Source organism: Schistocerca americana, chromosome 6 (genome assembly GCF_021461395.2).
Source record: "Schistocerca americana isolate TAMUIC-IGC-003095 chromosome 6, iqSchAmer2.1, whole genome shotgun sequence".
Taxonomy (NCBI): Eukaryota; Metazoa; Arthropoda; class Insecta; order Orthoptera; family Acrididae; genus Schistocerca; species Schistocerca americana.
This window is the reverse complement of record NC_060124.1, coordinates 83,761,609-83,775,815: the sequence shown is the minus strand read 5'-3', so window position 1 is coordinate 83,775,815 and position 14,207 is coordinate 83,761,609. Positions and strand designations below refer to the sequence as shown.

General features: G+C 43.1%; 1 protein-coding gene across 1 annotated transcript; it reads left to right on the top strand.

Moving 5' to 3' along the window:
* Nucleotides 1-4,795: 4,795 nt before the first annotated feature.
* Nucleotides 4,796-6,013, top strand: LOC124619973 (MFS-type transporter clz9-like). Its single transcript, XM_047146636.1, has one exon. It carries the CDS (start codon nucleotides 4,796-4,798, stop codon nucleotides 6,011-6,013), a length of 1,218 nt encoding a protein of 405 aa, XP_047002592.1.
* The last annotated feature ends 8,194 nt before the right edge of the window (nucleotides 6,014-14,207 follow it).

The window sequence follows — 14,207 nt, the reverse complement described above, 5'->3', positions numbered from 1 at the left end:
TGCCTATCTGGTGCTCAGACAGGCACAGGATGTCTGTCTTTTCAGACCTCATCAAATTTTCTAAACAGACAAGAAGGTCTTCTACTTTAATACTCAGTCCTCTAATATTTTGGTGAAATAGCTAACCCACTTTTCTGTACATTCTTAAGCATTTTCTGGGACTCGTCTGTTATTTTGAGTTCATTCAAAACAGGGTCCTGAATCCTGATTCTCTATCTATCTCTCTAGCTGAATTTAATACATCCCTATCTCCCAATTGTAGCAACAGACACTTCTCTTATGACGTTTCATTTCAATCAACAGTAGCCTGCTCAGCTTAGTGTTCACATGTCTTACAACAGTGGTCAGCCAGAGCTGGCCATGCAGCTGTAGAACCTACACAAAAACAACATTTTGTGTGTAGTTGCCACTCCTATTTAACCCAGGTCACTCCTAATCAAGTGATTACTGTCCTTATTCAAGCTGTTCTCCCACTTGATTTTGAAAATGAAAATGTCCTGTGAGAAAGACACTGATGTGCAGAAGGGGGTACTAAGGATAATGTGTGTTGTACCCTCTAGAACATTTTGCAGCCAACAGCCCCACAGGAAATTTACTTTTATGAATTTGGTTGTCAACAGTCCAAGTTAGAAAAGAACAGTAACATTCACAAAGAGAATACAAGAAGAGTAAATGAGTTACACTACCTGTCACTCAGCCTCAGTGTGACACAGAGAGGAGTGAGGTATTCAGTGTTAAAAATCTTTGACCGCCTACTCGACGATGTACAGCATCTAATAGATAATAAAATTAACGTGAAACATACCGAAATCATATGTGCTTCACAAATTATTCTTCACAGAGTAATTTCTTAATGGATAATAATATGGCATTTGTGTCTGCTGGTACTTTTAGAGGGAGAGAGAGTGCAAATTACTGAACATATTTCACAATAAATGAATGTGAGTTAAAATAAACTTGTGGCAAGCATGTTAATGGTTTCAATGCTGCCATATTTCTCTACCTCTTCCACTACTCCTGCTGGTGCTCATAGTTCAAATCTAGTTGCCTTCACTCTGTCTTCATTGTTGTACTTGTCAGCACTATTTGTACTTGTCTGCACTGTATATGTCACAATAATTTCTAAATGTTAAATTCCATGTTAGATGTAACATATAACATGCTTACCTAATGGATGTAACGCAAAATACATGTGTAGAATGTGTGGTAAGATGTGAGGGCCTGATGGCCAAAACTTGACACCTTAATAAGAATACAAGTAAATGAAATAAATACTTTTCACTGCGGAAGTGTACCACATAGATGCAGGAAAATCCTTCTAAAACAAAAGAGTTGGACTGGAATTTTTAGTCAACTGGTATGAGATGGCAGATGAAGAAAACTTGAGATGCTATGTTACCAAGAGGGCGGTCATATGAAAATATCGGATTGCTTCCAATATGGAGAGCTTCCAAATTGGCCGTCATGTTGATATACGCCCTTGTAAACGGTCAAACTTTTTTGTCAGATTTGCTGTTTGAATTCACAGGTTTTGTCAAATAAGAGCACAGAAGTAGCAACAAAATTCCTGTTTGTCAACTTTTGAAGCAAGCACCGTATAGTGTTGCGAAGTATTTTTGACAGTGGGAAAAGAACGAGATGCAATGTAGGATACAAACGTAGAATCTTTTAAATCTGGTGCCAGCCAGAGTGGCAGAGCGGTTCTAGGCGCTACAGTCTGGAACCGCGCGACCGCTATGGTCGCATGTTCGAATCCTGAATTGGGCATGGAAGTGTGTGATGTCCTTAGGTTAGTTAGATTTAAGTAGTTCTAAGTTCTAGGGGACTGATGACCTCAGAAGTTAAGTCCCGTAGTGCTCAGAGCCATCTTTTTTTTAAAAAAAAATTGGCAACTGACAATTCGTCAAACTTTATGCATTTGTCAAGTTATCTGTGCTGCTCTGCTGATGTGTTTGTCAAACACAGACCGTTTTTGAAGAGAGTGAGAAAAATTTTGTTTGACAGCCCCTTTGACAAACAAGTTCGACCGTATACTCATATCTTTGCCAAACAATAGCCAGTTGCTTACCAGATTATTATCTAGGGACTAAAGATAGTCTAGCAAGCAACTGGCTTGACAGACGCATGAATAAACGGCCGAACTTGTTTGTCAAAAGGGCTGTCAAACAAAATTTTTCTCACGCTCTTCAAACATAATCTATGTTTGACAAACACACCAGCACATAATTTAGCAAACACGTAAAGTTTGACGAATTGTTTGATCGTCACTGGGGCCGTAACATAACCACACAGGTTTTTCTCTGCTCTCATCTCACACAGTACATGACTTGAAATTCCTGTTTGTCAAGCTGTTCTCATTTAAGAAGGGGCCACCCTGTATAGCTCGTCTCCCGCTCTCTGTTGTGCAGGCCGCGGTTTCGGTGCCGGCCGGAGCAGGTGTTCCGCGCCGAGGCGACGGGGGTCGCGTTCGGCGCGTCCCGCTCGCTGCAGCAGCGGCCGGCGGCCGGCGTCATCAAGCCCGGACCTGGACCCGGGCGCTACCCGCGCCTGCCGCCCACCATCCGCGACATATCCTACCACAGCGTCTTCCTCAGCCGCACCCAGCGCAACCCCTTCCCCATGCCCGAGCGCATGGACATCTACGTCTGACCCTCCCACCAAATCCCAGTGCCCAGAGTGGCAATTAGCGTCGTAGTTATTTTTCCTAGAGCTCTCCGTCCCGTCCCGTACCGTGTCAATAAAGTAACTATTCGAAATATCTGAGAATCTATCTTCTTTATACACTAAAGCATAGGGGGGAGCGGGGCAATGCCGTACAGTGGGGTAATACCGTGCACCGCTTTATCCAGTTTCCCAGAGAACGCAAAGAGTGCTGCATGGTGCTGCCACATAGCGGAAGTAACTATAATCAGATACAGAGGGGTCTATATCGTTCAACGACCCAGACGTCTTCGACAATCGGTTTCAACTGATTTCGATTGTTTTCTTATAAAATCTGAAGATAATAAGTCAAGAGGTGAGCGAAATACACTCCTGGAAATGGAAAAAAGAACACATTGACACCGGTGTGTCAGACCCACCATACTTGCTCCGGGCTGCGAGAGGGCTGTACAAGCAATGATCACACGCACGGCACAGCGGACACACCAGGAACCGCGGTGTTGGCCGTCGAATGGCGCTAGCTGCGCAGCATTTGTGCACCGCCGCCGTCAGTGTCAGCCAGTTTGCCGTGGCATACGGAGCTCCATCGCAGTCTTTAACACTGGTAGCATGCCGCGACAGCGTGGACGTGAACCGTATGTGCAGTTGACGGACTTTGAGCGAGGGCGTATAGTGGGCATGCGGGAGGCCGGGTGGACGTACCGCCGAATTGCTCAACATGTGGGGCGTGAGGTCTCCACAGTACATCGATGTTGTCGCCAGTGGTCGGCGGAAGGTGCACGTGCCCGTCGACCTGGGACCGGACCGCAGCGACGCACGGATGCACACCAAGACCGTAGGATCCTACGCAGTGCCGTAGGGGACCGCACCGCCACTTCCCAGCAAATTAGGGACACTGTCGCTCCTGGGATATCGGCGAGGACCATTCGCAACCGTCTCCATGAAGCTGGGCTACGGTCCCGCACACCGTTAGGCCGTCTTCCGCTCACGCCCCAACATCGTGCAGCCCGCCTCCAGTGGTGTCGCGACAGGCGTGAATGGAGGGACGAATGGAGACGTGTCGTCTTCAGCGATGAGAGTCGCTTCTGCCTTGGTGCCAATGATGGTCGTATGCGTGTTTGGCGCCGTGCAGGTGAGCGCCACAATCAGGACTGCATACGACCGAGGCACACAGGGCCAACACCCGGAATCATGGTGTGGGGAGCGATCTCCTACACTGGCCGTACACCACTGGTGATCGTCGAGGGGACACTGAATAGTGCACGGTACATCCAAACCGTCATCGAACCCATCGTTCTACCATTCCTAGACCGGCAAGGGAACTTGCTGTTCCAACAGGACAATGCACGTCCGCATGTATCCAGTGCCACCCAACGTGCTCTAGAAGGTGTAAGTCAACTACCCTGGCCAGCAAGATCTCCGGATCTGTCCCCCATTGAGCATGTTTGGGACTGGATGAAGCGTCGTCTCACGCGGTCTGCACGTCCAGCACGAACGCTGGTCCAACTGAGGCGCCAGGTGGAAATGGCATGGCAAGCCGTTCCACAGGACTACATCCAGCATCTCTACGATCGTCTCCATGGGAGAATAGCAGCCTGCATTGCTGCGAAAGGTGGATATACACTGTACTAGTGCCGACATTGTGCATGCTCTGTTGCCTGTGTCTATGTGCCTGTGGTTCTGTCAGTGTGATCATGTGATGTATCTGACCCCAGGAATGTGTCAATAAAGTTTCCCCTTCCTGGGACAATGAATTCACGGTGTTCTTATTTCAATTTCCAGGAGTGTATGTTAATAGCAACAATATTTAAAGTAGCTCTATTTAATTACGCATTTCTTGATCTTCTTTTAAACATCAAATGTTGGACGTTAAATTTCGTGATTGCTGGGTTAGAATGTACAATGGCGAGTCATGTTGTCTCGGGGCAATACCGTGCCCGATGCACGGTATTGCCCCGCGGTGAACGGTATTGCCCCATATGGTAATCTCTTTTGGTATTTTCGTGAACTATATATTTGGAAGTGTGTGTGTATGTGCGTCATCTCACAAGTTTTCTTTCTTTTTTTTAAATCACAGATGGTGAGAAACAGAGCCAGAACCACAGAAAGGGGCAAAGGGTGGACGGAACATGAAATGAATTGCGCACTCCACTATGTTATAGAAAATGCAAAGCCACAGAGAGTAGCTGCAAGAATGTACGGAATACCTCTTTCTACTTTAAGAGATAGGCTAAAAACAGGAGATTGCTCTAAAGTAAATTTGGGAAGAAAACCTATATTTTCAAAAGAACAGGAAGATAACACAGCTGAGCATGTTCTTTTGCTAGCAAAGACATTCTATGAAATATCGTCGGTGGAGTTGAGGAGATTAGTTTATGAATACGCCGAGGCAAATAATATTCAGCATAATTTTAATAAAATATCAAAAAGAGCAGGACAGGATTGGCTTTCTGGGTTTCTTAGAAGAAATCCATCAGTCAGCATTCGCAAACCTCAGGTTACCAGTCTCAATCGGATCTCAGCTTTTAATTCAAGTGAAGTTAAGCTTTTTTTCTCGAATCTCACCACTGTGATGGACGTCCATAAGTTCGATGCCTCCAGAATCTATAATTTTGATGAGACAGGAATATCAACGGTTCAGAAGCCAGGAAAAATTTTAGCACCCAAAGGAGCTAAACAAGTTGACTCAGCAACAAGCTGGGAGCGTGGGAAAAATATTACAGCGTGCTGTGCAGTGAGTGCCAGTGGGGTTTATGTGCCTTCAATGTTTATTTTACCGAGGCTTAGGATGACGCCTGCCCTACAGAGAGGAGGACCACCAAATTCAATATACGAATGTAGCAAGAATGGTTGGATGACTGAGGAGCCCTTCCCAAAGTGGCTGAAACATTTTGCTAACTTTACAAAAGCCTCTAAGGACCACACCATTCTCTTGATTTTAGACAACCACACTAGCCATGTCTCTCTAGAAGCCTACAACTTCTGTAAAGACAATGGAATAGTAGTGGTAACACTGCCGCCTCACTGCTCACACGGACTACAACCTTTAGATGTGGCCTTTTTCAGTAGCCTGAAGGCTGCATTTAATCAAGAATGTGACAATTTTATGAGGTCTAATCCCCACCAGAAAATAACTCCTTACGACATTTGTCCTATCTTTAGCAAAGCCTTCATGAGGATTGCTAATATTGAGAAGGGTATCTCTGGCTTTAGCAAAACAGGAATTTTCCCTCTAAATCCTACCACATTTAATGACGAAGATTTCATGCATGTGCACCCAGACGAAGAAATATGCCTAGCTTTACCAGTTTTGGGGATTGCAGCGCTAATAATGATGAAAGTAGTGACATAGTTGTGCTCTGTTCTTCAGAGACAGCAACTGGTGTCCCCGATGATAGAGACAAAGCCTTGGGCCTACACGATCAGCCCGAAGTTGGGCTACAATTCAAAGATATTTCTCCCTTACCAGGACCTCTTAAACTGAAGAAGACTGCCAGACAACAACATTCCTCAATTTTTACTTTGACTCGTAACAAAGCTAATTTACAAAAATCAGCAGAGAGCAAAAAAGCAAAATTAATAAATAGAGAAAGAAAATCAGTGCTAAAGCCTAAGGGAAAAAGCAAGTTCAGAAAGTTTGCTTCCAAGATAAGACCTCAAAAATTTGAAACAAAGAAATGTCGACGGAATCTTTCTTTTGATTCTTCATCGGATGATGATTTGGACCTACCATTGCACAAACTTTGTAGTGACGATGAGATGGACGACGTTGACCCTTTCTGAGAAACTAGTGTTAGGCCTACGAGCAAGAATGGAACTCTTAGGGACGACGGGTCTGTCTGCATGCTTTGCGGAGAGTTTGGAAAAAACAGGGAGCTATGGTTTCGATGTGTGATTTGCAGTGGATGGGTTCATTCAGAGTGTAGTGCATGTGACACAGCTGAAAACTATATTTGCGACTACTGCCATTAAAACAGGGGATAAATGTGTTCAGAGACAAGTTGACACCATAATCCAATAATTTTGTTTTACCAGTAAAAGTATTTTCTGTCTTTAGAAACTTTAAGAAGTTGTAAAATTTATGTTTTTCAATTCTATATAAATTCTGAATTTCGAATTTCTTAATTTGATTTATTTTTACAGAGTTTTTGTCATTTTATATGCTATGCTGTATCATAAGATATATTGCGTGGTATTACCCAACCTCGAGGTAATACCGTGCAATGTAACACTTTTGTAAAACAGCTGTAGGAATGTAAATCGATTTAATATATCAAATATGAAGCCATAAACGTGTGGGGCATCGATTTCTTGCCCAAAAAAAGCATTTCAATTGAGTTCGAAAAATACGAAATATTTGAAAAATGGCTTACGTGCACGGTATTTCCCCGCTCTCCCCTGATTGTCAAAAGAAGACGCCTGTCGGCTTCAATGGGCTAGACGCGCTTACTTCACACTCTTACCTCAATCAATCGACTAAAACTATTCTGAGTGCAATTGTGTCATATGACGACAAGTTTGGAGACCGTGGCTGTTATTTGAAGACAAATGTTGATGGTGTTGAGACAGCAACCAGCCACAAATTTATTTTAAGTTCCTTTATTCAAAAGGTACCGTTACCGGTTTCGCATCATTACAGTTCATTGTCATACGGCTTTCATGCTTTCATTAAAACAAGTGGTGGATTTTTTATTGCTTAGTTGTCCTAAAATATAAATAATACATAATTATAAGTACACAACACAGATGGTTGCGTTACAGATTTGCATTGGGATGTGACTTACGTGAAACGTCTGTTTGGAGTATTTATTTTCAGATTCTTCGTCCAACAGATGATGTTTGTAGTTTTCGCCACATTCTTATCGTTGCACACATAAATTTATTTAATTTAGCACTTGAGATTTGTAACTGAATACATTTCCACCAAATTCCTACCGTGGCACACTTAAATTTGTATCACTGAGCACTTCATATTAGTCACAGAACAGACTTCTAACATGCACCGCAGGTTTTGATGGATACAAAGTGTTTACAAACATATGAGTGTCAAAGATGCTATGATATATCGTAACATTATAAAGATGACCCATGTTTGGAAAAAGATCATATTTTCACTTATGTAATTTTACACCAGTACAGAGAGACATTGATTTAGTGAATGTTAGAGCGAATACTGCTACACCAATTATATATAAGACAGAAAATTATTTATTTACATTTAGCATCATGAGAATTGTAGTAACATATAAATTTCTACATTTATATGTTACTACAATTCTCATGACGCCAAATGAAAATAAATAATGTACTGTCTTAGCCATATATATATATATATATATATATATATATATATATATATATATATATATATATATATATAAGGAACATTTTTATAATTAGTGTAGCAGTATTCGTTCTAATATTCTAATATTCACAAAATCAGTGTCTGTCTGTACTGGTGAAAAGGCGTTTCAGTTATATATATATTATTATATAAATTTATGTGTGCAACGGTAATAATGCAGCGAAAACTACGAACATCATCTATTGGACGAAAAATATGAAAATAAATACTCTAAACCGACATTTCACGTAAGTCACATCCCAATGCAAATCTGTAACGCAACCATCTGTGTGGCGTACTTATTACTATGTATTATTTATATTTTAGGACAACTAACCAATAAAAAAGCACCACATGTACTAATGAAAGCATGACAGCCGTCTGACGATGAACTGTAATGATTCGAAGCCGGTAACAGTACCTTTTGAATAAAGGAACTTAAAATAAATTTGTGGCTGGTTGCTGTCTAAACACCATCAACTATTCTGAGTAGTTGGCGAGGCGTAGCAATAGCTGCGAGCTGTGCGTGAGGGAGAGAGGAGGGACTGCAAAGCGGGAGGGAGGGCGCGTACTACGTACCTTAAAAATATTACACATCCAATGAATTAGTAGTTGCGAAAAAGGACTACTGAATTGAGTGACAACAATGAAAATTTGTGGCGGAACAGGACTCGAACCCGCAGCTCCTGCATACCACGAGCGATCGCCTTCCCTGTGGCTACCCGTGCACGACTGATAGCTAGACCCGAACTTCCATATGTCGTATATAGAGGGTCTATACAGGGGCGATGTTGTTGAGGACAATACAGGGTGATTCAAAACGAATACCACAACTTTAAAAATGTGTATTTAATGAAAGAAACATAATATAACCTTCTGTTATACATCATTACAAAGAGTATTTAAAAAGGTTTTTTTTTCACTCAAAAACAAGTTCAGAGATGATCAATATGGCCCCCTCCAGACACTCGAGCAATATCAACCCGATACTCCAACTCGTTCCACACTCTCTGTAGCATATCAGGCGTAACAGTTTGGATAGCTGCTGTTATTTCTCGTTTCAAATCATCAATGGTGGCTGGGAGAGGTGGCCGAAACACCATATCCTCAACATACCCCCCTAAGAAAAAATCGCAGGGGGTAATATCAGGGCTTCTTGGAGGCCAGTGATGAAGTGCTTTGTCACAGGCTTTCCCTTTGCACAAACACCCATTCTCTGTAAACTGTTTATACCAACGTTTAATACACCACCTATCAGGAGGTTTAACACCATACTTCGTTCGAAATGCACGCTGAACAACTGTCGTCGATTCACTTCTGCCGTACTCAATAACACAAAAAGCTTTCTGTTGAGCGGTCGCCATCTTAGCATCAACTGACGCTGACGCCTAGTCAACAGCGCCTCAAGCGAACAAATGTACAACTAAATGAAACTTTATAGCTCCCTTAATTCGCCGACAGATAGTGCTTAGCTCTGCCTTTTGTCGTTGCAGAGTTTTAAATTCCTAAAGTTGTGATATTCTTTTTGAATCACCCTGTATTATGGAAATGGAAGAGGAGGTAGATGAAGATGAAATGGGAGATATGATACTGCGTGAAGAGTTTGACACAGCATTGAAAGACCTGAGTCGAAACAAGGCCCAGTGAGTAGACAACATTTCATTAGAACTACTGACAGCCTTGGGAGAGCCAGTCCTGACAAAACTCAGCCATCTGGTGAGAAAGATGTATGAGGCAGGCGAAATTCCCTCAGACTTCAAGAAGAATATAATAATTCCAATCCCAAAGAAAGCAGGTGTTGACGGGTGTGAAAATTACCGAACTATCAGTTTAATCAGTCACGGCTGCAAAATACTAACACGAGTTCTTTACAAACGAATGGAAAAACTGGTAGAAGCCGACCTCGGGGAAGATCAGTTTGTATTCCGTAGAAATGTCGATACACGTGAGGCAATACTGACCCTACGAGTTATCTTAGAAGATAGATTAAGGGAAGGCAAACTTACGTTTCTAGCATTTGTAGACTAAGACATTATCATCATCATCATCATCATCATCATCATCATCATCTTCGTCGTCGTCACCAACATCAACACCACCACCACCATCGTCATCATTATCATCATCATAAAACACAGGGATATACGCATCTGTTACATTCACCTACGCTCCACAGATACACACACAACACAAATCTCACCGATCTGCACGGAAAGGAGTCAGCACAGCATATACCGTTGATATCTCTGTTGTGCAGATATTTTCAGTTCAATACACATATGAAAATTAAAGGGGTTAAGAAATAAATTAAATTCAGTGTCTCTGCAACGAGTCACCAGAGACCACAAACTGCTCAGAAAATATCCCTCAACAAAATGCGAAATTTTGTCGGTGAAGCTCATCCCGTACACAGAGTGTGGTTGCTAATATATCCCAAATACGGTGGGAATGAGCCAATGTACAGAGGCGCCGTTTTCTCTACATCATAGTGGAGAGAGTGGTTTCTTTGCTGACATCTGAAAGTAATTTTTAACGTTTGTTACTGCCGACTCATGACACAGACTTCCTTTGTGCTTATAAATGTAGCTACATACGTTTTTCTGTGGCACCGCAAAGAGCCTTCACACAGAACTTCAACAACGTAATGTTTGTGTAACTAGGTCAAATAACAAGGTAACAGAGCCGCGAACGACAGCCCCATCGTCAGAAGAGTTGTCACAACGTCTGTCCTACTGCTCCAAACGTTTATCTCGAAATCTTTCCCCAAGCAATATCTTCAGTATAGACGTTAAATTAAGCTTCTAGAGAAGTGGCACATGGTTCATCACTCTGTTACCACTACTGTTTGGATATTTATTAACAGTACCTATTTTCCTCAGAGGGTTAGTCTTTTACTTATATAATATCTAATCAAAACTACCCGAACATCCTTATGTAACGCGAAATTGACCAGCAGCTGTGACGAAAGACGGACCCGCAAGCATAAAAGGAGACTGGGAAAGGGGGTATTGTATATTCAGTAGCGTAGCAGTAACAGCAGAATGGGCCTATCATGAGAACTCAGTGACTTCGAACGTCGGGTAGACTTTTGATCTCATCTGAGAAACTAATCCATTAGGGATATTTCAATCCTTCTTAAGCTGCCCAAGTCGACTGTTGATGTGATTGTAAAGTATAAACATGAAGGACAACCACAGATAAACCGAAACCAGATATACCTCATGTACTGACAGATAGGGAGCATTGAAAATTGAGGAGGGTGGTTGTAAAAAAATTGCATGAAGTCAGTGGAAGAAATCACTCGTTAGATCCAAAGTGCTGCCAGCAGTCCAGCTAACACAATGACTATGCGTAAGGGTGAAAAAGAATGGAGTAAAATGGCGAAGCAGTCAACACTATAGTCAGTGCTAAGCAGCGCTCTAGATGCTGTAAAGAGTGATAGTTCAAATGGCCCTAAGCACTATGGGACTTAACATCTGAGGTCATAAGTCCCCTAGACTTAGAACTACTTAAACCTAACTAACCTAAGGACATCACACACATCCATGCCCGAGGCAGGATTCGAACCTGCGACCGTAGCAGCAGCGCGGTTCCGGACTGAAGCGCCTAGAACCGCTCGGCCACAGAGGCCGGCTGTAAAGAGTGACGCCACTGGCAATGTATCACCGCAAATGAGCGATTTTGATTCATAAATCACGCTATACTCTGTGGCAATCCGATGGAAGTCTTTGGGTTTGGCGAATGCCTGGAGAATGTTATGTGCCAACACGTATAGTGCCAGCAGTGAAGTATAGAGGAGAAGGAACACATATCAAAAAAAGTTTTGCATCACCCCGGTTCCCAGAGCTCCTGAAGACATACGTTGACTGTGGATATTTTATCATACATCTACATCTACATCTATACTCCGCGAGCCACCTTACGGTGTGTGGCGGAGGGTACTTATAGTACCACTATCTGATCCCCCCTTCCCTGTTCCATTCACGAATTGTGCGTGGGAAGAACGACTGCTTGTAAGTCTCCGTATTTGCTCTAATTTCTCGGATCTTTTCGTTGTGATCATTACGCGAGATATATGTGGGCGGTAGTAATATGTTGCCCATCTCTTCCCGGAATGTGCTCTCTCGTAATTTCGATAATAAACCTCTCCGTATTGCGTAACGCCTTTCTTGAAGTGTCCGCCACTGGAGCTTGTTCAGCATCTCCGTAACGCTCTCGCGCTGACTAAATGTCCCCATGACGAATCGCGCTGCTTTTCGCTGGATCATGTCTATCTCTTCTATTAATCCAACCTGGTAAGGGTCCCATACTGCTGAGCAATACTCAAGAATCGGACGAACAAGCGTTTTGTAAGCTACTTCTTTCGTCGATGAGTCACATTTTCTTAGAATTCTTCCTATGAATCTCAACCTGGCGCCTGCTTTTCCCACTATTTGTTTTATGTGATCATTCCACTTCAGATCGCTCCGGATAGTAACTCCTAAGTATTTTACGGTCGTTACCGCTTCCAATGATTTACCACCTATGGCATAATCGTACTGGAATGGATTTCTGCCCCTATGTATGCGCATTATATTACATTTATCTACGTTTAGGGAAAGCTGCCAGCTGTCGCACCATGCATTAATCCTCTGCAGGTCCTCCTGGAGTACGTACGAGTCTTCTGATGTTGCTACTTTCTTGTAGACAACCGTGTCATCTGCAAATAGCCTCACGGAGCTACCGATGTTGTCAACTAAGTCATTTATGTATATTGTAAACAATAAAGGTCCTATCACGCTTCCCTGCGGTACTCCCGAAATTACCTCTACATCTGCAGATTTTGAACCGTTAAGAATGACATGTTGTGTTCTTTCTTCTAGGAAATCCTGAATCCAATCACAAACCTGGTCCGATATTCCGTAAGCTCGTATTTTTTTCACTAAACGTAAGTGCGGAACCGTATCAAATGCCTTCCTGAAGTCCAGGAATACGGCATCAATCTGCTCGCCAGTGTCTACGGCACTGTGAATTTCTTGGGCAAATAGGGCGAGCTGAGTTTCACATGATCTCTGCTTGCGGAATCCATGTTGGTTATGATGAAGGAGATTTGTATTATCTAAGAACGTCATAATACGAGAACACAAAACATGTTCCATTATTCTACAACAGATTGACGTAAGCGAAATAGGCCTATAATTATTCGCATCTGATTTATGACCCTTCTTGAAAATGGGAACGACCTGCGCTTTCTTCCAGTCGCTAGGTACTTTACGTTCTTCCAGCGATCTACGATAAATTGCTGATAGAAAGGGGGCAAGTTCTTTAGCATAATCACTGTAGAATCTTAAGGGTATCTCGTCTGGTCCGGATGCTTTTCCGCTACTAAGTGATAGCAGTTGTTTTTCAATTCCGATATCGTTTATTTCAATATTTTCCATTTTGGCGTCCGTGCGACGGCTGAAGTCAGGGACCGTGTTACGATTTTCCGCAGTGAAACAGTTTCGGAACACTGAATTCAGTATTTCTGCCTTTCTTCGGTCGTCCTCTGTTTCGGTGCCATCGTGGTCAACGAGTGACTGAATAGGGGATTTAGATCCGCTTACACACAGTCCCTTTGACTGTTCAGAGATGTCACTAAACCCGCCCAAAGATGTAAACAACCATGCATGAGCAGTACCTATTAGAGGGCGTCCGACAGCCGATCAGTTCCAATCGTTCCACCAGGAAGGAGGTACACTGCTCGTGTTGTTTGTGGTTCAACCATGACTAGACGGTCAATTCCGCGGTTCGAACGCGTCCGCATTGTTACTTTGTGCCAGGAAGAACTCTCAACAAGGGAAGTGTCCAGGCGTCTCGGAGTGAACCATGCGATGTTGTTCGGACATGGAGGAGTCCACAAAGACAGGAACTGTCGATGACATGCTTCGCTCAGGCAGCCCAACGGCTATTACTGCAGTGAATGACCGCTACCTACGGATTATGGCTCGAAGGAACCCAAACAGGAACGCTACCATGTTGAATAATGCTTTTCGTGCAGCCACACGACGTCGTGTTATGACTCAAACTGTGGGCACAACAACATGCCGAATGGACCGCTCAGGATTGTCACCACATTCTCTTCGGCGATGAGTGTCGCATACGCCTTCAGCCAGACAATCGTCGGAGACATGTTTGGAGGCAACCCAGTCAACGCCTTAGACACACTGTCCAGCGAGTGCAG